Source organism: Cetorhinus maximus, chromosome X (genome assembly GCF_964194155.1).
Source record: "Cetorhinus maximus chromosome X, sCetMax3.hap1.1, whole genome shotgun sequence".
Classification (NCBI taxonomy): Eukaryota; Metazoa; Chordata; class Chondrichthyes; order Lamniformes; family Cetorhinidae; genus Cetorhinus; species Cetorhinus maximus.
This window is the reverse complement of record NC_135917.1, coordinates 4,893,284-4,920,575: the sequence shown is the minus strand read 5'-3', so window position 1 is coordinate 4,920,575 and position 27,292 is coordinate 4,893,284. Positions and strand designations below refer to the sequence as shown.

The window sequence follows — 27,292 nt, the reverse complement described above, 5'->3', positions numbered from 1 at the left end:
TCAGGTGGTGTTCTCAAACTATGGAATTCTTTGCTACTGGAAGTAGCTGACTGAGAGACCACTACATCTTGGAAAGGAAAACTGGGTGAATATCTGAAGCATAGGAAGATGCAGAGCTATGGGGGAAAAACAGGACAGTGGAATTAATATTGGATTAGAGCTAGCACTGCTACTACGACTGAATGGCTGTGCTTCTGTGCTGTAAACTTCTATGGTTTGTGCAACCCGAGCAGTAGAGGAATCCAGTCCGGATGGGAAATTATTCTGGATTGTTTTCTCCCCCTGTTAAAAGACATAAGAACACAATTCCAAAAATACCCTGGATACTTCAGGCTGAACCATTTTCATTTGAGTTTTCTGTTTTAATTATCTTTCACCATCATTGTCATAATATATATTATGACATATATGTGTGTAAATAAAATTACTCGAGAGAATGAACTTATAGTATCTTTTGTTTGCACAAGATATATTACGTCTACATTCAAGCCAGTTCACATTCCTATGGTGATATAAAAGGAAGAAACACAAAGTAACAAAACATAGAAAGATATTAGTTTATCATTTCGTACCTCAGAGCTCGTGAAACTCAATTAACCTGTGAGAAAGGTTAAATAAGTAGTTCAGGAACAAAGATGATAATGCTAATGCAGCATAAGTCAAGCAACTGGACGTGTGACAAGGAAAGCCAAATACCAATCAGTCAAACAAATGTTAAAAATTAGTGTCCACTAATGATAAACTATACAGGTCCCTCCTTAAATCTAGGTTTTAAATCCATATTGCCTAACTTGCAATTTGGTTTGGGAAAATATAAATAGAGCACAATTAGTGTGTGGGTAATTTATTAACAACCAGTTACACCTTGCATCTCCAGCTGAAAACAATGTTAGTGTAATAGAATGCTTGTAACAGGTTCCATTAGGATTGTATTAGGGGAGCGGCTTCAAGTTGCACAGATCTTGGTTTTGGCGGATGTAAACTGAACACAAAAGTGGAGTCACTTCTGGGGGTAAAAAAAAAAGGACCCCCGTCCCAAAAAGTAAACAAGTCAAGGGAACAAATCATAGCAGTGTGCCTCAATCAGTATTAGTTTGAAACCATCTACTGCACCAATCAGGGTCTTGTGGCACAATGGGTAGTACCCCTGCCTCTGAGCCAGAAGCTCTGGGTTTGAGGCCATTAAGTCCTGGGGTGGGACAAGGAAGGTGTGTTCTTAACACTGCCAAGCAGGTTAATTATCAGCCTGCAAATTCTTCCAACACACACCAATGGCGGGCAGTAAGAGTGGGAGAGATTCCTGGTCAGCCATGTGATGGAAAGAAAGTTGGAGCCTTTACCATCACTATCCATAGCTCCAGACTATAACATGCATGTAAAGTGCATGTTCCCACAGCAACTTGGACTCAGTGATCTGTAACACCCACTGCACCGTTATCACAATTCTCTTTTTAAACAATCATCACAGGTTATTTTGGCAGTTAGGATGACTTCGATCCACTCTATGGCTTGGATATGGGGGCCAAAGGGGTGTCATACAAACAGTAGTATACTGTTAGTCAGGGCTGTTTGGTAGAGATGGTCTTGCATCATTTGTGGTTACATAACTATGTAAGCATTTTTGGTGTCATCATTACTGACAGCTGCCTTGAGCACAGTAATTTAGGTGAACGAGATTTAATTTACCCATCGTAAACACGACTAAGATAGTTTGCATCTCAGTAAGCGTATCTTCAGTGGCAAGTGAGGTTACTTAACATGGCAGGAGGAGACTGGCAGACCCTACATGTTCTCAATTCAAACGTGGAGTGTGACGTATTAGTTTAAATTCCCCAACGCTCCCCACTTAGTTTTAATTTATTTTTGACTGGTATTCATTTACCATTGTCTGAGTATTGAAATTGTGGTTATTGTCCATGAAACTACTGAACCGTGTTTGCTGAGGAGTGCTGCATTAATTTACGGAGAGGTATTGTTTCTCCCTCAGAGAATGCTCACTTATTTCTGCCCTTCACACAGACATTAGATGGACAGGACTCGGGACTGGAGGCAAGAATAAAAGAAGATGGTAATTCTATTAGGAAATTGCCTCAAAAATCAAACACGCACCCCACTCTATCCTGCTCAATATTCAACATCATTTCAAACAAGTATTAATGTGTCAGTGGAGAACCCAACACTAAAGATGAGTGAGTTACCAGCATCTTCTGTATTGCAAGCTTCCATCCCTGGATCTTCTCGCAGGAGAGCTCAGTTCTGATGATTTTCTGATGGCAACGTTGACATTTCCTTTTGCTTCCACCTCATGAGGAGAGATGTCTGTGTCTCGACTGGTTCCTTCTATATGCCGGGGAGGGCACTATTTCCCCCGACGACATTATTCACCATTGGCACTGCCTGCAGATTCACCTCGGACATTTTGGGAAGAAGGCAGTGAATCTGTGAAGTTCAAAACCAGATTACACAAGTCATTTCTCCCACCCCACTCAATAACTAAAATCAGATCATGAAGCTATAATATACGATGTGTTTCTCCTTGATGGACTAACACAGGTAACTGCACCAATGCACTCAAGCTACAGCAAATTAAGAAGAGTGGGGTGGGGAGGAGAAGAGAGAACTGCTTCTGCATGGACTAAGATGGTATTTACACCTCCCCTGTGGGAATAGAGGCTAGCAACAACTGCACACAGCAGGCAGACAAAAGGGAGCAATGGACAATCCTCAGATGCTGCAACACCAGCACTAGATAGAAACAGCAGCATTTTGTACTTGCTAATGCACTATTTTGTGTCCGCTTCACACCAAGGGAAGGATCATTGCAAGCCAAAGAGCAGAGAGGTGGGTAAACCTTAGTGAGGGGTCGAGTTACCCCATACACTGAAGAAAGAAATTCCATTCCTGTCTTCATCCAACTTTTGCTGCTTTGCTTATGATATATCTCACATGAGCAGAAGGATGCAGATACTTAACCACCTTGGCTTAGAAGGGGGAATTGAATAACTCTGGCTTTGTCTGCTGTCTTTCCATCAGAGTCAAATCCCAACATTATTACTAGAGCAGAGAAAATGGCTCTGGATAGCCAAAAACAAAAATCCCAGTGACTGCTTGGGGCAGGGACGCAGTTTAAACAGTCAGTACTCAAATGTTGAGAGTGCTTGTCCAGAGAGACTGACAGCTCTCCAAGCTGCCTGGCTGCAGGATTTGCAATTGGTTCTGGTGAGCTGCTGAAGAAATGAAGGATATTCATAATGACACCAAACCCAGTCTTCTAGGCAGCAGGACTGCACACTGGGAGGGGAAGGAGTGGAATTCAGTAACCCAATGTCCAACATAAAATACTTAAACCCCACCCCCAGTCCAGCTCAGCATCCTGGAGAGCACTGACACCAGCTCACGCATTTTGTTTGCAAATCAGTGACACAAAATTAGGTTGTAGTGCCACCTTGCACCATTTTAAAAAATTTATTCTTTCACGGGATGTGGGTGTCACTGGCTGGGCCAGCATTTATTACCCATCCCTCATTGCCTTTGAGAAGGTGGTGGTGGTGGTGGTGAGCTGCCTTCTTGAACCGCTGCAGTCCACGTGGTGTAGGTATACCCACAGTGCTGTTCGGGAGGGTGTTCCAGGATTTTGACCCAGCGACACTGAAGGAACGGTAATATATTTCCAAGTCAGGATGGTGAGCGGCTTGGCGGGGAACTTGTAGGTGGTGGTGTTCCCATGCGTCAGCTGCCCTTGCCCTTCTAGGTGGTAGAGGTCGTGGGTTTGGAAGCTGCTGTCTGAAGGAGCCTTGGTGAGTTGCAGTGCATCTTGTAGATAGTACACACTGCTGTTACTGTGCGCAGGTGATGGAGGGAGTGAATGTTTGTGGATGGGGTGCCAAACAAGTGGGCTGCTTTGTCCTGGATGGTGTCCAGCTTCTTGAATGTTGTTGGAGCTGCACTCATCCAGGCAAGTGGAGAGTGTTCCATCACACTCCTGATTTGTGCCTTGTAGATGGTGGACAGGCTTTGGGGAGTCAGGAGGTGAGTTACTCACTGCAGAATTCCCAGCCTCTGACCTGCTCTTGTAGCTACAGTATTTATGTGGCTGGTCCAGTTCAGCTTCTGGTCAGTGGTAACCCCCAGGATGTTGTCAGGAGTCATGTGAGGGAGTAGCAGAATAAACAGGTTGTTTGTCAAACTCTTCAGCTCACACCCAGTCATTGACAACCCCACTGTATTTTGACAGTGCACAGCCCAAGGGAGTTTTGCTCTGGAACTGCATCATTTGTATTTACCTCAGTCAGATTTAACGGAAAAAAAGAAAAAGAGTTTGACCTGTAATTCAAGACCAAAATTACACGTTAACCAGATGTATCTGTAAAAAAAAAAAACACCGTTCAGAGCTGTACTCTAACTGGGGTCCACCAGCTGGACCTGTAGTTTACCTGGTGGCACCAGGTGAGTTTAGCCTTGTTCGAGAGATGATACTTCTTAAATATTTCAGTAAACTCAAAGAAAGGATGCCAAAATACAAGTTCACTGAAGTAATCTATAGTTTGCGATTTCTAATCCATTTTAAAGATTTTTACAGAATTACTAGCCTGGACAACAGCAACAGAACCTAGAGCATGTTAAACTGTCCTTACAGACCATGTCTCTTGCCTCAATTACTGGACAATCATCATTGGCCGGGGTTTTGGGAGTTGCACTAGCAGCGGACATGTTTAGCTGGGAGGAGCTGCATGTTACTTACTTTCTGGCTGCTCCAGGCAACTGTTTTCTGGAGTCTTGCTCTCCACAGGCGGTCTCGTCCACCTGCTCGCTCGATGGGTGGCCATTTCCTCCAGATTTCTCATTACTGTAATGGAACCCTTCTGAGACTGGGCCAGATTGTTCATTTCTGCACTCCTGCAGCCAAAAACAGTTAAGAATCAACAAGGCTGCTAAGAATATAGGAGGAGTAGGCCAATCAGCCCCTCGAGCCTTCTCCACCATTCAGTAAGATCACGACTGCTCTGATTGTGGTCTCAATTCCATTTTCCTGTCTGCCCCCCCCATAATCCTCGACTCCCTTGTCTATTAAAAAATCTAACTTAGCCGTGAATAAATTCAATGATCCAGCCTCCACTGCTCTCTGGGGAAGAGAATTCCACATACTAACAGCCCTCAGAGAAAATTTCTCCTCTTATCAGTCTTATTTTCAAACAACATCTCCTAGTTCTAGTCTCCCTGACAAGAGGAAACACCCTCCCAGTATCCACTCTCATAAGACCCTGAGGGGACTTGGATGTTTCAATAAGATCACCTCTCATTCTTCTAAACTCCAACTAGGTAAAGGCCCAACCTGTTCAAACTTTCTTCATAAGATAAACTCTTCATCCCAGGAATGAGTCGAGCGAACCTTCTGAACTGCTTCCAATGCAATTAGAGTAAATTTCTATATCCAAAACTGTAACACAGTCTTAAGTAGCAGTAACTTACAACTGATAGTAAAGACTGGTTGAGTGACGTTTAGGATAAACAGTCTCTGCACTACTTATATTAATTTTCTGTAAAATGAAAAGATGGGGAAAACTATCTTCTGCTTGTTTTCATTTTAAGGAGGGCACCAAAAATGGACTTCAGTACTCCTTTAGACAGCTGCGCCTCAAAACCCAACTCTTAAAAGAAAACCTAATTCTCGGAATGCGAACACCACTAACAAGGCCAGCATTTATTGCCCACCCTAGTTGCCCTTGAGAAGGTGGTGGTGAGCTGCCTTCTTGAACTGCTGCAGTCCCTGTGGTGTAGGTACACCCACAGTGCTGTTAGGGAGGGAGTTTCAGGATTTTGACCCAGCGACAGTGAAGGAACGGCGATATATTTCCAAGTCAGGATGGTGAGTGACTCGGAGGGGAACTTGCAGGTGGTGGTGTTCCCATGTGTCTGCTGCCCTCGTCCTTCTAGTTTGTCACGGGTTTGGTAGGTGCTGTCGAAGGAGCCTTGGTCGAGTTGCTGCAGTGTAGATAGGACACACTATGCCAGTGGTGGTGGGAGTGAATGTTTAGGGAGTGGATAAGGTGCCAAGCAAGTGGGCAGGTGAATGTTGTAGCTGCACTCATCCAGGCAAGTGGAGAGCATTCATTACACATTTATTTGAGAATGTTTGCGCTGATCAAGAGGCAAGGCATTTGATGCTGGTGAGGCAACACTTGCCTTTTCAATCAACAAGTATCAGTATCATCACCCCAAACATGCAGTGTAACTGGCACAAGTCAAACATGAATTTATACTGTAAAGGCAAAACACTGAGGACGCTGGAAATCTGAAACAAAAACAAAAAATGTGGGGAAAAAAGGTCTGACAGCATCTATGGAGAGAAAGACAGAGTTAATGTTTCAAGTCCGTATGACTCTTCTTCAGAGCTAAGAGAAGTAAAATTGTGGGGCGGGGGGGCACGTGGAGCAGGTGAAGCTGGACAGAAGGCCAGCGATAGGTGGAGGCAAAGGAGAGATTGCCAAATATGTCATAAACAAAAGGTCAAAGGGTGTTGATGGTGGTGGTACTGGCTAAAAAAGTGCTAATGGTGACATTAAGGATAGAAAGTGATGCTAATGCCATCAAGAGCAGTTTCTGTTTGCTGTTCATGAGAGCTTGTTGTACACAAATCGGCTCCTCCATCCTCACCCCTTTTTTCAATATTCATTTTTATTTTTTTCCCACTTTAATTTTTTAAAATTTTCATTTTTATTCATTGTTTTATCCCCACTTTTTAGCCTATTTTCAATCTTTTTTCCCCACCACCATCCCCCCCACTAGTGCCATCTGTCACTTGTTCATGTTGTTCTTTCCAGAGTGCTACCCTTGTCCTGCTATTACCACATTCTGCTTTCTATCCTTAATGTCACCATCAGCACCTCCTTTAGCCAGTGCCACCACCATTAACACCCCTTTGACCTTTCATTTATGACATCTTTGGCAGTCTCTCCGTTGCCTCCACCTATCGCTGGCCTTCTATCCAGCTTCACCTGCTCCACCCCCCTTAAACAGTATAAATTTCACCACATTTTTACTTCTCTTTAGCTCTGAAGAGTCATACGGAGTCGAAACATTAACTCTGTCTTTCTCTCCACAGATGCTGTCAGATCTGCTGAGTTTTTCCAGCATTTTTTGTTTTTGTTATGAGTTTATATTGTGCCTGGAGGCATTGCTGGAGTAGTCTACCAAGTGCTTGAAGTACAAATACTTGCTTTGTAGTGCAATCACCGTTGTTATGCAGGTAAATGTAGCAGCCAATTTTTGCACAGCAAGCTCTCATGAACAGATAAACTGCTCTTGATGGTATTAGCTGAGAGGTGCACGTTTACCCAGGGCATGGGGGTGGGGGAAACCCTGCTCTTTGCTCTAACTACACATTTAAAAGCAAACGCACTCAGCAGACAAGCCACCTACCTGTCAGGTAGAACAACGCCACTGTGACTGACAGAACGTTTAACCTGAAAATTGAAAGAACAAATGGGAAAAGAAAACAAGTGAGCTTCCGAAATTCTGAAAGCACAACTCTTAGCAACACACTACACTGTTTGTTCTTGCAGGGTTTCTATATTATGTTGGTGAACTCACCCGTTATACCTCTGATAATATTACAGTTTCCTTTAAACATCATGCAGCTCAACCAGGCAAATGAGAGATTTAACATCAATTACACAAAGTTGAATTCCAATTAAATTGTAAGTTTATACAATTCAAAATACAGTACAAAAGAAGATGTTAAAATTTGTTACTCATTCACTGAGTGAAGGAGGAATCTGAAGCCAGTCTTTCCTTCAGGACATGGACTCCCCTTTCCCTCTCTCCCATATGGTGGAAACCAGTTCTTATATAGAGTTAAGAATAATGCCCTAAACTTCCCCAAATTAGTAACGGCTGCTCTCATTTACAGCTAGAGAATACAGCTCATTGTGACAGGGTTCCAATATTAACATAATACACAGTAGATTTGTAACTCCTTGTTAGATAGTCCTGATGCTTCTGATTTTATATTAGAAAGAGGTCATGGCACTCCCCCTCCACTTCCAGTATTAAATTAGGTTGAGTATGGGCACTATCAAATAGCAGTCTCGTGACATATATTGGTGCATCAGTGTTATGGAGCACAGAGCAGTGGATTTGGGTTCATGTCCTGGAATTGCTCTTGGGCGAGTGCTACATTGCCACAGGTACCAGCCCAAAGAAAAGGTGAGGGGAAGACCACACCTGTCACAAACACATCGCCCATTCACAGGGCTGTACAAAACCTGCCCTTCCCTCAACCAGGAAGCCTGCTATAGGGATGAATAAATAATAACAAAGTCCCCTTACCCTGCGAAGAGGTGTGGAGGTAACATGAGCAACTGGGGACTCTGGGGGTGAAAGCAGCTCCGGGGATATCTTCACGCTTGCTATTTTCATACAGTCCTCGAGGGTGTTTATAAAGGTATTGCACGTGGCTTTAAGCAAAGAAGAAGCCTCATTCATTTTCTGAAAGAGAGACACACACTTATCCATAAATATGCACAAATACCAGTGTAGTTTTTATTTTTGTTACACACAGGGTACAGAGATACCTCAACTCATCAGAGAGTGAAAGTGTTAATAGAAATGCCTTGGAATATCCCTCGAAAGCCCTGGGGTTTTCCAAATGGTACACAAGCAAAGGTTTAAGTTTAAAATCAGCAGCAGCATTGTCACCGAGCAAAAGATTGAGCCTTGTTCTTTAACTGCTTTGTACTCTGGCATGGATTTCTCGTTTTTGGCAATGAACGGCAATTTTTCTCCCCAAAAGACAACATTAAAAATTTGCTGAGCACAATCCCCACCCTCTTCAATGATTCCAGCCAGAGTCTCAGGAAAAGCAGCTAAGAGTCAACCACATTGCTGTGGGTCTGGAGTCACATGTAGACCAGACCAGGTAAGGACAGCAGATTTCCTTCCCTAAAGGACATTAACAAACCAGATGGGTTTTTAGATGACAAATCAATGATAGTAATGGTGACCATGAAACTGTATTAATTGAATTTAAATTCCACCAGCTGCCATGGCAGGATTTGAACCTGTGTCCCAGGAGCATTTGCCTGGGTCCCTAGGTTACTAGTCCAGTGACATTACCACTACACCACTGTCTCCTCCCAGATTGTATCATAGTGGGAGGGAAAGGGAAAGAGGCCAGGCAAAGTTATTGAAAAACAGTTCCAGTCAATAATTGAAGGAGCACATTTTATTCACACCATCCTTGTTCACATATGTATTATTCATTGAAATCAGAACATTTAGAGTTACTCCCCATCGCTAAGCCAAACTCTGTTCTCCTGAATGGGAAATGTCCCAAAACAGCTTCCTTGAAAGCAAATCTGGGCAGAGAAGCAGGAAAGAATGTGATTTTTGCACTGCTCTGGGGGCGAGCTACAAACAGGTGTTAAGAAAATCATGCTTTAAAATACAGTTTTGTAAGGGAATTAAACCACATATTCAAATTCTGCAGCTGTAACATTTCTGTATTAGCTCAAGTATCATTTGTAACCTTAGCTTGCATATTTACTTGTAACTGTACTGAACTAATCAAAACTAGTCTCTCAGCATTGCTTCGCAGACAGAGATTTTAGGAAGATTTGTGCTCAATGACTGTAGGCCCACTGGTGGCTAGTCAGGCCTAACCATGACCAACAGATTCTCCCACAGTGGGTGCAAGGTGCTGCTGGGGGCTATTTGATTTTTCCTTCCCAACCTCTTCTCCGCCATGCTGGTTTTTCGCTCAGTCTCAAAGATGTCTGCAGCACTCCCGATGTAGCGTCTTCAGGCATCAGGTTCTGGGACCTGCACTTCCCACTGACGATGGTCGATGTGGCACACAGAGAGGGACTTCTTCAGGGAGTCCTTGAAATGTTAGCGCGGGGCTTCTCTGTTCTGTTTACCAGTGGTCAGCTCTCTGTACAACACGAGCTTGGGCAGCAGGCTGTCGTCCATCTGGACAATATGACCCGCCCAACACAGTTGACTTCACAGAAGGATGGCCTCTGTGCTGGAGATGTTGGCCGTTTCCAGGACCGCGTGTTTGTGATGCGGTCCTGCCAGTGAATCTCGAGGATACTATGGAGGCAGCACTGATGGAAGGGCTCTAGAAGGCGTACACAACGGTGGGACCCATGACTCAGCACCATACAGGAGGGCGGTGAGGACTACAGGTTTATACACTTAGAGCTTGGTCGGTGTTCTGAGGCTGTGAAACTAGTACATAACAAAGTGTCCGAATGAGAGAGAAGTGTCTTACTTAGGAATGCTATAGATTAGGAGCCAACACCAGATGGCAGTGAGCAATTCAAGAACAATTACTTGCTCTGGTAACTGGTCAATTGGCTCAAATTGTTTGTAAAGGAGGGGACTAATTAACAGTTTAGAGTACAAGAAAGGAGGTCGAAACCATGTTCATTGCAGGGGAGAGAAGAAAGATCCAAACGGAAGGGATCTTTCCAGGGATCCCAGTACTACAGAAATCTGTAGAAACTACAGAAGTTTGAAGTCTACAAGAACAATCCAGTCCAGGTTTTTGACTGCTCCCTCGTCCATAGCCAAAACAGGGAAGTATAACCTGTTAAACTGTGATAATTACTATCTCGTTAGTCAGATTTTATGCTTAATATTTATCACACCTGCTACTTGTATGCTAAGTCTGTGACAATTTTGTTCCTGGACTAACAATCCAGAGGGCTGGATTATTAATCCAGAGAACGCAAATGCAATTGGCAGCTTGAAAACTTGAATTCAGTTTAAAAGAGGTACTAGAGGTGTCAGCTGTGGCTCAGTTCATAGCACCCTCGCCTTTGAACCAGAGGGTTGTGGGTTCATGTCCCACTCCCGGAAACCAAGAACTGTGATTGTACTCGAAAGAGTTGCAATCTGTGACTGTTGATAACTCGAAAGAGTTAAAAGAGGTACTGGAGTAAAAGTGACCATTAAACAGTCGGATTGTTGTTTTTTTTCTCTTAAAAAAGGGTTCACAAGTGTCATTTTAGGGAAAGAATCCTGCCATCCTTACCCAGTCTGGGATAAATGTGCCTTCAATCCCATGCCGATGTGGTCTAGCAAGCAACTCACTCATGTCGGACCTCTACAATATTAATAAAACTGGACAGACCACTTGGCACCGAATTAAGGTGGACTTGTTCGGGGAGGGGAGGACGTTGGCAGCTTTAGAGTTGTGGCTCTGGATGAATGCCCAGCAGCGTGAAGTGCTCACATGTGGCTTTACTCCGGGAAAAGATCAAACGTGATGCCCACACAGTTAAACAACTTCCTGGAGCTCACGGTCTCTAATTCAGATCCGTGTAAGCCTATAATTAGTCACGCACAGATGAAACATTTTCGTTTCTTAAATTAAAAAGATGTGGCACGTGTTCATTACCTCCCTTTACCCCCACAGCAACATTCTACTGAACTGACAGCAGCATCAGCTTAGCCACTCAGACACAGTAAAGCACAAGATGTCTTGAACTGGAACATTACTATTTACACGGTAACCCAAGCAGACATACAAAGCCAGCATCTCGTTTCTGGAAACCAGGAAAAGTGCAACCAACCAGCAGTGCCTGCACCACTCTCAGGCAACAACAATGCCTAACCTATATCCACAATGATCTCTGGTTTTGAATGCAAAATGAAACGCACTGCATACAATGTTAAAATAGGCCACAAAGTACATATGATACCCTATCAGGGCAACCTCCTGCATTTGGATCATACTTTTAAATGTGATATAATGCCCCAGGCGCCTACACAAGAGCAGTTATCAAACAGTTTGACACCACACTATGGAAATATTATAACAGGTCACCAAATGCTTGGTCAAAGAGGCAGTTTTTAAAGGAGCATCTTAAAAGGAGGAGGGTGGCGTAGAGAGGTTGACGGAGGGAATCCCAACGTTCAGATCCTTGGCAACCGAAGGCACGGCCACCAACAGTGGAGCGATTAAAATTGGGGACGCGTGGGAGAGCAGAAATCTCAGAGGGTTGTGGAGCTGGAGGAGAGAGCTTGGGAGCGGTGAGGCCATGGAGGGATTTGAAAACAGGGATGAGAATTTAAAAGAGATATTGCCAGACTGGGAGCCAATGTAGGTCAGTGAACATAGAGGTGATGGGTGAGCAGGATCAATTCTCAACAGCAGGCAGACTCTAACAAGTCAGGAGTATGTGGCAGTCACAATTGCAGTCTCCAAGCCTCCAACATTAATACACTGGAATCAGTCGCCTTCAGATTTCCCCAACACACACGACGCACAGGACCCAAAAATCCCACAGCTCAAAAAGTACCATATCTAATTCAACATATGTGGGCGGGGAGGTGCAGTCCCATGGCTAATACATAAAACACACCGCACTAACACAAACATATGAATTAGGAGGAGTAGCCCACTCAGCCCCTCGAGCCTGCTATACCATTCTTCAGGGTAGGTGGTGGCATAGTGGTATTGTCACTGGACTAGTAATCCAGAGGCCCAGGGTAATGGTCTGGGGACCTGGGTTCAAATCCCACCACGGCAGATGGTGAAATTTGAATTTAATAAATATCTGGAATTAAAAGCCTGAAGCCATTGTTGTAAAAACCCATCTGGTTCACTAATGCTCTTTTAGGAAAGGAAATCTGCTGTCCTTACCTGATTTGGCCTACATGGGACTCCAGACCTCTAGGCCCACAGTAATGTGGTTAACTCTCAAGTGCCCTCTGAACTGGCCTAGCTCAGGTGTGTCAAACTGCTACAAAGTCTAAAAGTTATGAAACTGGATGGACTACCTGGCATTGACCTACGCCCTTCAGTGTCACTGGGTCAAAACCCTGGAACTCCCTCCCTAACAGCACTGTGGGTGTACCTACACCACATGGACTGCAGTGGTTCAAGAAGGCAGCTCACCACCACCTTGTCAAGGGCAACTAAGGATGGGCAATAAGTGCTGGCCCAGCCAGCGAAGCTCACATCCCATGAACAATTTTTTTTTTTTTTAAAATGTGACTCCTTCAAAGAATTCCAATAAATTGGTTAAACATGGTTTCCCTGTCACAAAACCATGTTGATTCTGCCCGATTGCCTTAAACTTTTCCAAATGCCCTGCCATAACATCTTTCATAATAACTCCTAACATTTTCCCTATGACAGATGTTAAGCTAACTGGCCTGTAGTTTCCTGCTTTCTGTCTCCCCCACCTTTTGAGCAAAGGAGTTACATTCATTATTTTCCAATCTAATGAAACCTTCCGTGAATCTTAGGGAATTTTGTAAAATTAAAACAAATGCATTAACCATCTCACTAGTCACTTCTTTTAAGACCATAAAATGAAGTCCATCAGAACCAGGGACTTGTCAGCCCACAGCTCCAACAATTTACTCAGTACCACTTCTCTGGGGATTGTAATTTTCCTGAGTTCCTCCCTCCCTTCCATTTTCTGATTTATAGCTATTTCTGGGATATTACTTGTATCCTCTATAGTGAAGACCGTTGCAAAATACCTGTTCAATTCATCTGCCATCTCCTTATTTTCCATTCCTAATTCCTCAAACTCACTTTCTATAGGACCAACGCTCACTTTGCTAAAAACAAAAAACTACTGCGGATGCTGGAAATCCAAAACAAAAACAGAATTACCTGGAAAAACTCAGCAGGTCTGGCAGCATCTGCGGAGAAGTAAAGAATTGACGTTTCGAGTCCTCATGACCCTTCGGCACTTTGCTAACTTGTTTCTTTTTTAAATTTCTATAGTAACTGTTTTTATATTTCTAGCTAGCTTTCTCTCGTACTCTCATTTTTCCCCTCCTTAATAATCTGTCATTCTTTGCAGTTTTTTTGCATTCTGTCCAATCTTCTGACCTGCCATCCGTTTTCGCACAATTATATACTTTTTCTTTAAGTTTGATACTGTCTTTGCCATGGATGGTAGATGTCCCGCCCCCCACCCCCCTTGGAATTTCTCTCTCTCTCGTTGGAATTTATCTATTCTGAGTATTCTGAAATGATTTTTTTCTCCCCCATTCATAGGATGTGGGCTTCGCTGGCTGGGCCAGCATTTATTGCCCATCCCTAGCTGCCCTTGAGAAGGTGGTGATGAGCCGCCTTCTTGAACCGCTGCAGTCCATGTGGTGTAGGTACACCCACAGTGCTGTTAGGGAGGGAGTTCCAGGATTTTGACCCAGCGACAGTGAAGGAACAGTGATATGTTTCCAAGTCAGGGTGGTGTGTGACTTGAAGGGGAACTTCCAGGTGGTGGTGTTCCCATCTATCTGCTGCCCTTGTCCTTCTAGACGGTAGCGGTAGTGGGTTTAGAAGAAGGTGTTGTCTAAGGAACCTTGGTGAGTTGCTGCAGTGCATCTTGTAGATGGTACACACTGCTGCTACTGTGCACCGGTGGTGGAGGGAGTGAATGTTTGTGGATGTGGTGCTAATCAAGTGGGCTGCTTTGTCCTGGATGGTGTCAAGCTTCTTGAGTGTTGTTGGAACTGCACTCATCCAGGCAAGTGGAGATTATTCCATCACACTCCTGGCTTGTGCCTTGTAGATGGTGGACAGGCTTTGGGGAGTCAGGAGGCGAGTTACTTGCCACAGGATTCCTAGCCTCTGACCTGCTCTTGTAGCCACGGTATTTATATGGCTAGTCCAGTTCAGTTTCTGGTCAATGGTAACCCTCAGGATGTTGATAGTGGGGGGTTCAGTGATGGTAATGCCATTGAACGTCAAGGGGCGATGGTTAGATTCTCCCTTGTTGGAGATGGTCATTTCTGGGACTTGTGTGGCGTGAATGTTACTTGCCACTTGTCAGCCCAAGCCTGGATATTGTCCAGGTCTTGCTGCAATTGGACATGGACTGCTTCAGTATCTGAGGAGTCGCGAATGGTGCTGAACATTGTGCAATCATCAGCAAACATCCCCACTTCTGACCTTATGATGGAAGGACGGTCATTGATGAAGCAGCTGAAGATGGTTGGGCCTAGGACACTACCCTGGGGACCTCCTGCAGTGATGCCCTGGAGCTGAGATGACTGACCTCCAACAACCACAACCATTTCCTTTGTGTGAGGTATGACTCCAACCAGCAGAGAGTTTTCCCCTGATTCCCATTGACTCCAGTTTTGCTAGGGCTCCTTGATGCCACACTCTGTCAAATGTGGCCTTGATGTCAAGGGCAGTCACTCTCACTTCACCTCAGGAATTCAGCTCTTTTGTCCATGTTTGAACCAAGGCTGTAATGTGGTCAGGAGCTGAGTGGCCTTGGCTGAACCCAAACTGAACATCATTGAGCAGGTTATTGCTAAGCAAGTGCCACTTGATAGCACTGTTGATGACCCCTTCCATCACTTGATGGAGTAGACTAATGGGGCAGTAATTGGCCAGGTTAGATTTGTCCTGCTTTTTGTGTACAGGACATACCTGGGCAATTTTCCACATTGCTAGGTAGATGGCAGTGTTGTAGCTGTACTGGAACAGCTTGGCTAGGGGCACAGCAAGTTCTGGAGCACAAGTCTTCCCTCACCAAATATCCCTTTAAACGTCTGTCACTACAGCTCTATTGACCTATCCCTTAACTTCATTTGCCAGTCCACTTTAGCTAGCTCTGCTTTCGTGCCCTCATAATTGCACTTATTTGAGTTTAAAATACTAAAATTCAATCATATCACGGTTACTGCTACCTCGAGGCACCTTCACTATGTGATTATCAATTAATCCCATCTCATTGCTCAATACCAGGTCTAGTATAGCCTGTTCTCTGGTTGGCTCCAGAATGTGCTGTTCTGAAAAACTATCCCAAAAACACTATGAATTCCTCATCTAGGCTACCTTTTCCCATCTGATTTATCCAGTCTATGTAGATTAAAATCCCCCATGATTATTGCTGTACCTTTCTGACCAGCTCCCATTAATTTTTCCTTTTTACTCTCCCCTACCGTGTGGTTATTGCTATGTACACCACTCCCAAAAGTGACTTCTTGCCTTTATCATTTCCCATCTCTACCCAAACCACTTCTACATCCTGGTTTCCTGAATTTAGGTCATCCCTCTCTATTGTGTTCTAAAAGTCAATAGTGATCACTCAAACAACCCATACATCATTATAAAAGTAGGAAACTCTGGTAAAGTTCTGGTAAAACAGAAACTCTGGTAAGGTTCTGGTAAAACAGGACCAGCCACATTTTTTTTTAAGTTAAAGAATTGACCAATCTCTCACAACAAGCACTTTTACATTTTTTTCTTAAAATTCTTCCTGCCCCCAAAGAGCCAACTCTTGTTCCAGGCTACAGTTCCACAGAACCCCCTGGTTCTTCATCTTGATCCTGGACAGCGAATGCTGGAAGCCAGCCCACCCACAAGAACACAAAATAGACACCAGGGAGGGAGGGAGGCCATGCAGTCCCACCTTCACATATTCATACAGACCTCCATTCCACCATCTAACCCATCCTCAAGCGAGTTATAGGTTTTTTTGCTCCACTGCTCAACCAGACTGGCTTTTCCAAGTGTGGACCACTCTGCACAAGAAGCTGCCCAAGTGGCTAGCACAGCAGTTATACAGATACTAATGGATAGAATGATGAAAGCTTATGGCAGGAAAATTAATGTTAAAAAAAGGCAACGGTCGTGAAGATTGGAAGAAATAATGGCAGGAGAGAGCAAATAAATGGTCAATAGTTGGAACCGGTTTCACTATTTAAGAAGCTGGTCAGATGATAGTTACTGCCATCCTTCGACAGCACCTTCCAAACCCACGACCGCTGCCACCTAGAAGGACAAGGGCAGCAGACACATGGGAACACCGCCACCTGGAAGTTCCCCTCCAAGTCACTCACCATCCTGACTTGGAAATATATCGGTGGTTCCTTCACTGTCGCTGGGTCAAAATCCTGGAACTCCCTCCCCTAACAGCACTGTGGGTGTACCTACACCACATGGACTGCAGCGGTTCAAGAAGGCAGCTCACCCCCACCTTCTCAAGGGCAATTAGGGATGGGCACTACATGCTAGCCTAGCCAGCGACACCCACATCCATGAACAAATACAATTTTTTTTTAAAATAAAGAAATCAGAGCTAGAATAGCAGTGGCAAAGCGTGTATTCTCCAAACATGAAGCATTGCCCAGCATAGGAATGACTAGAGATCTTAAAGGAAGAACGATCAAGACTCTGATTTGGAAATGTCCTGTACAGGGTTCTGTCGAAGGATGGAGCAGGTCAGTTAAGACAAGAGCAATGAAGCAACTGCCCTCGCCATGTGCTCATTCGACATTCTGAATGAAAGAAAGACCCTGGTACATTACCTCAACATCTGGAGTAGAACTGGCCTGGATCGGCTGTGCAGACTCCTGGATCTTATGCACCTGCTGCATCAGCAAATCACAATAGAGTCGAAGCTCAGACATTTTGGATTTCAGGGAATCCTCGGTTTCATTGATCTCTGCAGATTCAAAACATTTAAACGTCACGCAGAAAAAAAATCCGAATTAAAAAAGGCTGGTCATTAAAATATCCCTCTTAAAAAGATCAACTGTAACATCCTTAATAGGATGGCCCTTTCAATGTGCGCAGTGGGCTGAATGGCTTCCTTTTCTGGGCTATAAGATTGTACGATTTATTCAATCTATTTCGGTGTTGACTGGAGTTATAAAAAGAAATTTATAAATAGCGTGGTGGCACAGCATGTTAAGCGAAGGAATGTAGGGTGACAGAACAGGGATGCAGAATTTAGCCCTCGCAAGGCACCCCAGATGTCAGCCTTCCAGAATTCCCTAGGAAAGCGAGGCGTGCGTCCAGGAGGAAGCGACTAGCAGAAATTCCAGGAATCGGTGTCAGCGGGCTGCGGCTATTAACCTAACAGTGACACCCTGTCACTGTGAATCTGGGCGAGAGAGACGTTTGGCATCAAAAAGACTTGCCCCATTCCGCCTCCCCAAATGTACCATAAAAAACAGCCGCGTTAATCTCTGCCCCTGTTAAGCCTGATCATACTCATCAACTTGCGATCTAAGGCTCACTTACAGCCACGCCCTGCTGTCCTGAAGTGGTTTCCCTGAGTCAGGCCTCACTTTGGCTTCAGTCAGGACACACACTTTCTCAGCGAACCTGTGTACCTGAAACAGATGTCTCTCCCCGCCCACCCCCAACAAATTACAGCTGTCTCCATTAAGAAAGTGTGGAGCTTGGGACCGGAGGACTAGGCCGGGGGGAAAAAGTTGTCAAAATTCTACCCAAAGCGTTCCTTGTGGGAGAGACGAGAACCAGGGGGACATCGTTTAAAAAAATAAAGGGGTCTCCCATTTAAGACGGAGACGAGGAGAAATTTTTTTCTCTGAGGGTTGTTAGTCTGTGGAATTCTCTTCCTCAGCGAGCTGTGGAGGCAGAATTACTAAATATATTCAAGGCGGAGTTGGACAGATTGACAAGGGAGTCAAAGGGGAAAGACAGGAAGGTGGTTCAAATGGTGGAGCAGGCTCGAGGGGCCGAATGGCCTAAGCTCTCTCCTAATTCACGCATTCGTTTGTAAGTGGGATTCCTTATACGTGAAGTGTTTATGTGATGCTCATGCACGGACATCCAGTAGACTTCCACAGCTGGTGATCAGAAGCAGGAATTACATAGAGGCTACAGGACAGAAATAGGCCATTCAGCCCAAATGGCCTATGCTCCACCTGAGACTCCTCAAGCCCTAATGGTATAACCTTCTCTTCCTCTTTCCCTTGCGTGTTTATCCAGTTTCCCTTTACACGTCTGTGCTGGTCACCTCAATTGCACCTTGTGGTAGTGTTTTCCACATTCTCACCACTTGAGTAAAGCGGTTTCTCCTGAATTACTTATTGGATTTATTCTTTAATATCAATCTATTATCAAATTTAGGAATCTTGGACACTTGTCCCTTCCTTAAATCAGGTGTGCCCAGCGTTTGTATAGCTTTCTCGATGGGAATTCAGCAAATTCAGCACAAAGTGTCAAACAGCTTGGTACCAATTAATGCATGTGTAAGCCAAGCTATCAGGAACGTGCCAAGAGGGGCCTCTCCATGTGCTTTCTACTATAAATGTATCTCAAAATGGCAGAGCATGTGGATCAGTAACGTTATGTGACAAGAACACAGGTGAAAAAAAAAACAGGGAACATCAAAGTCACCTGGGAAGGACAAAATAAAAGCATTACCTCTTTCTTTCTTGCTCCTGCTGTCAGCTAGGCAGGCCTTGGCACTACCAAGTGCCACCAACCACTTCTGTCTCTCTGCAGCATTTACGGCCTTGAGGTAGAAGTATTGCTCTCCCGGGATGATCAAATCCATCCGGGTGAAGTCTGCTGTGTGCACTGGCAAGAATATTGTTTTACTTTAGTGGGGAAAGAGAAGACATCAAACCGGTTTGTGACTCGTGCCCGTTGTGCGAAGCTTTCGGCGAAACCCGATGGCCAGAACATACCAACAGTAATACAAGGGCAATGCAGGAACAAGGAAGTCCAACACGTGGCAGACAGGAACAGATAACCAGGAAAAACAATGAAGCAGAATATAGCACCAGGTATAGGCCATTTCGCCCCTCAGGGCTGTTGTCATTAAAAAAGACTTGCATTTATATAGCGCCTTTCACAGCCACTGGACGTCTCAAAGTGCTTTACGGCCAATGAAGTACTTTAAGTGCAGTCACTGTTGTAATGCAGGAAATGCAGCAGCAAATTTGCGCACAGCAAGCTTCCATAAACAGCAATGTGATAATCCATTATTGTGATCTTGATTCAGGGATAAATATTGGCCAGGGCACTGGAGAGAACTCCCGCGCTGTTCTTCGAAATAGTGCCCTGGGATCTTTTACATCCACTCGAGCAGGCAAATGGGGCCCTCGGTTTAATGTCTCATCCAAAAGACAGTGCCTCCGACAGTGCAGCACTCCCTCAGTACTGCACTGGAGCGTCACCCTTGATTTCTGTGCTCGAGCCCTGGAGTGGGACTTGAACCCAGAACCTCATGACTCTGAGATGAGTGCTCCCAACTGAGCCATGGGTGATACTCAGTTAGATTGTGGCTGATCTGGTTCCCAAACTTGGCTCCATAATCCCTGAATACCCTTGGCTAGCAAAAATCTATCAATCTCAGAGTTAAAGTTATTAATTGAGCTCGCGTTTGCTGCTTTTTGTTGGGAGCATTCCCCACTTCTACCACCCTTTGTGTGAAGAAGTGTCTCCTAACTTCTCTCCTGAATGACCCGGCTCTGATTTTAAGGTTATGCCCCTTTGTCTTAGACTCCCCCACACTGGAGCCTCAGCAACTTTGCTCCAGAAGTTATGAGTCCCATCCACGGTCATGTATTATAAACTACATTCATGTAAAATAATTGCAATAAGAACAGAAAGTGCATTTGAGTTGCCCTTATGTGCCAGTGGTCCCAGGTATTGCCAACATTTTATTTTTAAATCTTCATTCCATCCTATTCCCTGAGTCATACTGATTAATGTGCAGCAATCCCTCCCTAATTTTTCTATGTAAGCAGACTGCAGTTCACACTGGTCAGACCTGAACTGCACCCTCCCAGGCATATCACAGAATCACAGAACAGAAGAGGCCCTTCAGCTCATCAAGTCTGCACCGACATGTGAGAAACACCTGACCTACCTACCTAATCCCATTTACCAGCACTTGGCCCATAGCCTTGAATGTTATGACATGCCAAGTGCTCAAATGAGGAAGCATTAACCTTTGACATAACTCCAAAATGTTACCATTTGAAATTACATAGACTTTTCTTTTCTTTATTCTTTCATGGGATGGGGGAGTTGCTGGCAAGGCCAGCATTTATTGCCCATCCCTAATTGCCCCTGAACCGAGTGGCTTGCTGGGCCATTTCAGGGGGCAGTTAAGAGCCAACCACATTGCTGTGGGTCTGGAGTCACATGTAGGTCAGACCAGGTAAGGACAGCAGATTTCCTTCCCTAAAGGGCATTAGGGAACCAGATGGGTTTTTGCAACATTCAATGATAGTTTCATGGTCACCATTACTGAGACTAGCTTCCAGATTGGTTAACTTCATTTAAATTCCACCAGCCGCTGTGGTGGAATTTGAACCATGTCCCCATCAGAAATTACTAGTCCAGTGACATTACCACTGTGCCACCATCTTCCCTTGAAGCCTAATGGCTAAAAGCGCCAAGGATGGACATTATTCCTGACACAGAGTCGGGTTGTACCAAGCTGGGGGAGCGCTTCAAGGGTCCAATGTGAACATTTGGCAACTGCAAGCTCAAAAGCTCCTTCCACTTTTCTACCTTTTATCTCGCACACGGCCATTTTGATGCTCCCTTTACTTCCTTTGCCAACATCTTCCTGCGAGTCGTAGTATGACAATACGGTGCCATCCAGCACAAAGTACCGCGGCTGCCAACCTGCCAAATGAAAGATTAGAAGGGTCACCAGAAGATTATGTCGACAGATGAACAACAAACAAAGGGATTAACAAAGCTGGAAACAGCAGGAGTGAAGATGACACGACAACTGAAATGTCTGAGGCATTATAGGAATAGGAGGAGGCCATTTAGCCCCTCAAACCTGTTCTGCCACCATTCAGTGAGATCATGGCTGACATGCGACCGAACTCCATATGCCCTTAATGGGGCCTTTGCCCCTAATTCCTTAATTTAAAAAAAAAATCACTAATCTCAGCTGTAAAATTGACAATTGATTTGAATTGAACTGCTGTCAACTCAGTAAACTCAAAGTCATCCAAAACTGTGACCCAATCTTAACTCACACCAAGTCCCATTCCTCTATCACCCCGTGCTCACTGACCTACATTGGCTCCCAGTCAAACAATATCTTGATTTTAAAATTCTCATTCTCATTTTCAAATCCCACTGTGACCTTGCCCCTTACCTCTGTAATCTCCTCCAACCCTCCAAAATATCTGCGCTCCTCGAATTCTGGCTTCTTGTGCATCACCAGTTTTAATCACTCCAACATTGTGGCCGTGCCTTCAGCTGCCTCGGCCCCGAGCTCTGGGATTCCCTCCCTACACCTATCCCCCTCTCCTCCTTTGAGACACTCCTTAAAACCTACCTCTTTAACCAAGCTTTTGATCAGATGAACATAGGACTTAGGAGCAGGAGTAGGCCATTCAGCCCTTCGAGTCTGTTCCACTATTCGATAAGATCATGGCTGATCTGGTTGTAGTCTCAACTGCACTTTGCCGTCTGCCCTCCACAACCCTTGTCTATCAAAAATCTGTCTCACTCAGCCGTCTGTAAATTCTATGACGTAGCCTCTACTGCTTTCTGGGGAAGAGAATTCCACAGACTAATGGCCCTTTGAGAGAAAAAAATTCCTCCTTATCTCCATCTTAAGCTCATATCTTGAACCGTGTCCCCTGGTTCTAGTCTCTCCCACAAGTGGAAACATTGTATCTACCTAATCAAATCCCTTCAGGATCTTATATGTTTAAATAAGATCACCTTTCATTCTTCTAAACTCCAATGGATAAAGGCTGAATCTTTCTTCATAAGGTAAGCCCTTAATCCCAGGAATGAGCCGAGTGAACCTTCTAACATAATTATATCTTTTATTTTTCAAAAAAGGGTTCTAAAACTATACACAGTACACTCCAGATGTGGCCTCACTAAGGCCCTGTACAGCTGTAGTAAAACTTCCTTACTTTTATATTCCATACATCTCACATAATACCTCTTTATGTGGCTCAGTGAATTGCCTCAAGTTTTACCTTTTAACTAAAGCTACTGATCTGTTCTGTCAAAACTAGAGACAGAATCGAGCAGCGCAATTCCTAAATCTCCACTTAACCATGAATTTTCTCATGATCACTATTAAGAAATAGCTGCCACTTACATTCCTGAACTCCTTGCAAGTTTTACAAAAATATAGTTAGCGGTTGCCCAAAGTGCAGTACATACAAACTCAAGAGGTAGCTTGGAGATTCCCACAAACGGAATAATCAGAAGTCAAATGGATATTCTCAGCAACACACACGCACACACGATTATCTCACAGCCAAGTTAATAAAGAACATTCACTTGGTAGTACAGAATTTGAATAATACTGAAGAGAGACAAGTTGCCGAAGCTTTTCATCTTGCACTCATCAGGACAAATGCAAGAATGCCAAACTTCAAACGATCACAACAACTTATACTATAGGAGAAAAGGGTGTTGGTAAGTCAACTCTGATTGGCCAAGCTGTTGCCCTACAGAAAGCAACGGGGAATTATAGGCAGTCCGTGCTTGCAAAACCAAAACAACGTCCACTGTTAGATGTGATTCTGCAATTGGGCAGCACTTACTGAACAATCCCAAGTGCGCTGACAGCTATGCTAACAACCAATTTAAAATAATCAGTCAAGCTCAGTGTGGCTCATTTACACTTTCCAAAAGCGACGTACATTCATATGCAGGAACCCATCCTCTGCAAGCAAAAGGAATATGTTCAAGCCTTGCACCTTTTTTGAATTACCCGGGTGCTTGGGGAGCCTGTAGTTCCTGTTGCTTTCTCTGTGGCAACACCTCGGCCAGATTTGACTTGCCAACCAATCAGCACCCTTTTTTCCTGTAGTACAAATCATGAGCATTTGAAATTTGGTATTCTTGTGCTTGTCCTGATGAGTGCAAGATGAAAAGCTTCAGCAACACGTCTCTCTTTCCAATAATAATAAAGGACATCTTAGTTACGTCAACTAATCCTGTGGCTTTTGGCCAAGGTAGTGCTGATTAAAAGGAACACTGCAAACTCTCGTTGTTGCAAAAGATTCAGGGAATCCAACAAGCAAACATCTTGAATTCCTTCCCACCTACTAAAAAAAAAATCAGAGAAACTGTTCATCTTCTCCAGAGACACTTATTTCCCTCCCCAAGGGCAAATCCATATATTATTAGAAATGCAAACTGCTGCTCCTTTTACACTCCATCCAAGCCATTAAAGATTAGAGTCCTGCATTCCCAGCCCTGTGTTACAGATTCAGTTACCTTAGCTAGTGCCACAGAGCTTGCCTCAGGCACATTGCAAAGCTCAAGTTTTTTTCTGAATCTACCTTTCAAATCCAAATTAAGCTTTTCAAATGTGTAAACTTGTCCTCACCATGCCTCTTCTTTCCAAAAAAAAACATATTTTACATACAAAAAAGCCTAAAGCAACCAAAATACAGCATTCCTTCAATTTGTATAAGCAACACTTGAAACCAAAGTACACCACCCAGAAACAAATGGAGTTAGGGTGTGGACAAAAGCATTTTGTTACAGTATGAATTAGAGCTTGGTGTGTACTGTTTGGGAGCACCAGGCTCCACCCGTGTATATTGGAGTGTCTAGGGTTAGAGTACAGAACAGGATTTGTGGTTGAGGGAGCAGAACAGCCAGAGTTGGCAGGCATTAAGAAAAGGTGCAGGCTGAACATCTCAAGCTTGCCATTTTCAAATTTTGACAGATTTGGCCAGTTCGATTGCATCTGTCTGCTATGCTGACTGGTGTTCAGAATCCTCATCTTCATCCTGGGGGCCGTTCAGCTCTTACAAGCTCCACTACCAGTCAGGTCTCAGGTCTGCTAGCTGCATTAAACTGTTTCATTGCATTTTTGACCCAGAACAGTATCCAGTGCCAGCAAGGATGACAATGCCCTCTGAATATGCCAGCCCACCAAACACAGATCCATACACAGATCAAAGCAGACCTATTCAGGGGCTGAGGGAATAACCAAAAGACTGCTTTAAAAGCAGTAAAGGAAGATTATTTTCTCCTCATTTCTAGAGGTGCGTGCTTCAGACAGCATTGTCGTACCTTTTTGACATTAAGCTAATAAGAACATAGGAATTAGGAGCAGGAGTAGGCCATTTGGCCCCTTGATCCTGCTCCACCATTCAACAAGATCATGTCTGATCTGATTTGGCTTCAACTCCACTTTCCTGCCACCACCATGCCAATAATCCTCGACTCTCTTGTCAATCAATAATCAGAATATATTCAAGGTCGAGTTAGACAATGACCTAACCTCACTGCCTGCTGGAGAAGACAATTCCAAACACTAACAATCCTCGGTGTGGAAATTCCTCCTCATCTCCATCTTAAATGGGAGATCCCTTATTTTCAAACTGTGCTCCCCTAGTTCTAGATTCCCCTACAAGGGGAAACATCCTCTCAGCATCCACCCTGTCAAACCCCCCTCAGAATATTTTATGTTTCAATGAGATCAGCTCACATTCTTCTAACAGGCCCCACCTGCTCAACCTTTCCTCATAAGAACAACCTCTTCATCCCAGGTATCAGCAGAGTGAGTGAACCTTCTCTGAACTGCTTCCAATGCAAGTATACCCCTCCTTAAGTAAGCTACCAAAACTGTATAAAATACATTAGATGCAGTCTCAGCAGTGCCCTGTACAGTTTATGGTTTCTTTAGGCTGTTTGTTAAATTTGTTCTCACATCAAGTCTACAGCACAGAAACAGACCATTCAGCCCAGTTAATTCATGCTGGTGTTTATGTTCCACATAAACCTCCTTCCACTCTTCCTATCCCCCACCCACCCAATCAGCTTATCCTTCTATTCCTTTCTCCCTCATGGGTTTATTTAGCTTCCCTTAGATGCATCTATGCAATTCACCTCGACCACTCCCTGTGGGAGTGAGTTCCACATTCTCACCACTCTCTGGGTAAAGAAGTTTCTCCTGAATTCCCTATTGGATTTATTAGGGACTAGCTTCAATTGATGGCCCCTAGTTTTGGACTCTCACACAAATGGAAATATATTCTGTCTATCATATGAAATCACTTCATAATCCATAGTGCTCCTTTTGTTGGCTTTCCTCTCCCTCTATACATTAATCATTTCTGACATCAGAGGGGGGAGCTCACACCTTACTTCTCTTCCAATTCAACTCTGTGATCAGATTCTGACAGCAATGCAAGAGCAGTTTGGTCAACTATTCCCACCATCCAAACCTCCAACCCTCATTTCCTAACCTCCCTTATTCCCTGTACAAATGACCAGACCAATGAACGGGCATCATCAGCCTACACTGCCTTTTCTGGACCCTTGACTTGGAATCCCGTACAAAACTCTGGCAGCCTCAGTCCCTGAAGATGTTGGGAAATCAAAGAAATTGCACGTCTCAATTAACAAATGCACCCGGCTCATACGGTAGGAAGCCAGACAAAGCCCGAAGGTCCCACGCTCAATCTGTGCTGAATTGGCTGCTACCAGCTGTGGTTAAAGGTAGTACAATTAGCCTCATCACCCTCTGTTGGGGGGTGGGGGGGGGGGGTGAAAGAGGGTGGAATTCAGACTGGAGTTCCCCCTCCTGCGAGCTATGCAGCAAACCCTGCAATGCTGCAAAATCTATAGAAGAGAGGGCAGATAAAAAGGCAATTGTCAATTACCAACCCTTTGCTCCGCCAGTGAGAGCTGCATAAAGGCTCAGTGGCAGGTTGACTCGCTTGGACAGCATTCTCGATAAGGAAAAGATACAATACCCCTGGCTTACCACTTAGATAATTGGTCCACTTGTGCAGCACCCCCTCCATGCCAGCAGGGCAGCCTCCCGAGTCCCCTGCTCTCCCTGTATACACACACTATCTATTTCTGCTGCAGGAAGCAGCGGGCAGCCTTTGTAATTGACAGCTCTCCGGCAGCCAATCCGACAGCGCCTCCGCCACCGTCGTCCTGACAACCGCATTCCTGCATTGTGCCGTCACACTCGCCCCCCGTCCTCTGAGCAAGCCAATCAGCAGCAGTGGAAGAGCGGCTCTTGCCTCCGATTGGGGGAGACCACGTGGGGGCTACGCGATGAGCCAATGGGAATTTTGCGGATGGTTTCGGAGCAGCGGGCGCTGATTGGGAGATAGACAGGGGCAGGTATCGATGCCACGCGGAGGCTGGGTGTGTAAATTGCAGAGGATGTAAAAGGCTCCAATCATTGTGTGTGGTAAGGTTTGTAAAGCGTTTCAATTTGTGTAAGGTGGACAGTTATGTTTAGGAAGGCAAAGAAATCGTCTTAAATCTTTATAAAGCACTGGATCGGCCTCAACTGGCGTATCGTGTCCAATTCTGGGGCACCACACTTTAGGAAGGATGTGAAGGCGTTAGAGAAGGTGCAGAAAAGATTCATGAGAATGGTTCCAAGGATGAGGAACTTCAGTTATGTAGAAAGATTGGAGAAGAAAAGATTAACAGGAGATTTAATAGAGGTATTCAAAATCATTAGGGGGGTGGTCAGGACAGAGTAGATTTTTAATAATTCTTTCATGGGACATAGGCATCACTGGCAAAGCCAGCATTTGTCACCTGTTGTTCAGCAGGTCT

General features: G+C 44.5%; 1 protein-coding gene across 2 annotated transcripts; it reads right to left on the bottom strand.

Moving 5' to 3' along the window:
* Positions 1-442: 442 nt before the first annotated feature.
* On the bottom strand, positions 443-26,583 carry LOC144672727 (pleckstrin homology domain-containing family A member 3-like). Of its 2 annotated transcripts, none has more exons than XM_078534676.1 (8): positions 26,475-26,583; positions 21,269-21,385; positions 19,166-19,321; positions 17,296-17,432; positions 8,329-8,487; positions 7,420-7,463; positions 4,742-4,896; positions 443-2,439 (listed from the first exon to the last, which is right to left on the bottom strand). In XM_078534676.1, exons 1-8 carry the CDS (start codon positions 26,512-26,514, stop codon positions 2,378-2,380), a joined length of 870 nt encoding a protein of 289 aa, XP_078390802.1. In that variant the 5' UTR covers positions 26,515-26,583; the 3' UTR covers positions 443-2,377. The 2 variants fall into 2 exon arrangements, with proteins under 2 accessions (XP_078390802.1, XP_078390803.1); XM_078534677.1 differs by having other exon boundaries at positions 2,243-2,409; positions 26,475-26,573.
* Positions 26,584-27,292: the final 709 nt, after the last annotated feature.

Coding starts and splice junctions, on each gene's coding strand:
- LOC144672727 (XM_078534676.1), bottom strand. CDS start 26,514: ATGGAGGGGGTGCTGCACAAGTGGACCAATTATCTAAGTG. Junction 19,322..21,268: donor GGCCGTGTGCGAGATAAAAG/GTAGAAAAGTGG, acceptor TATTCTTGCCAG/TGCACACAGCAGACTTCACC. Junction 7,464..8,328: donor CCTCCACACCTCTTCGCAGG/GTAAGGGGACTT, acceptor TTCAATTTTCAG/GTTAAACGTTCTGTCAGTCA.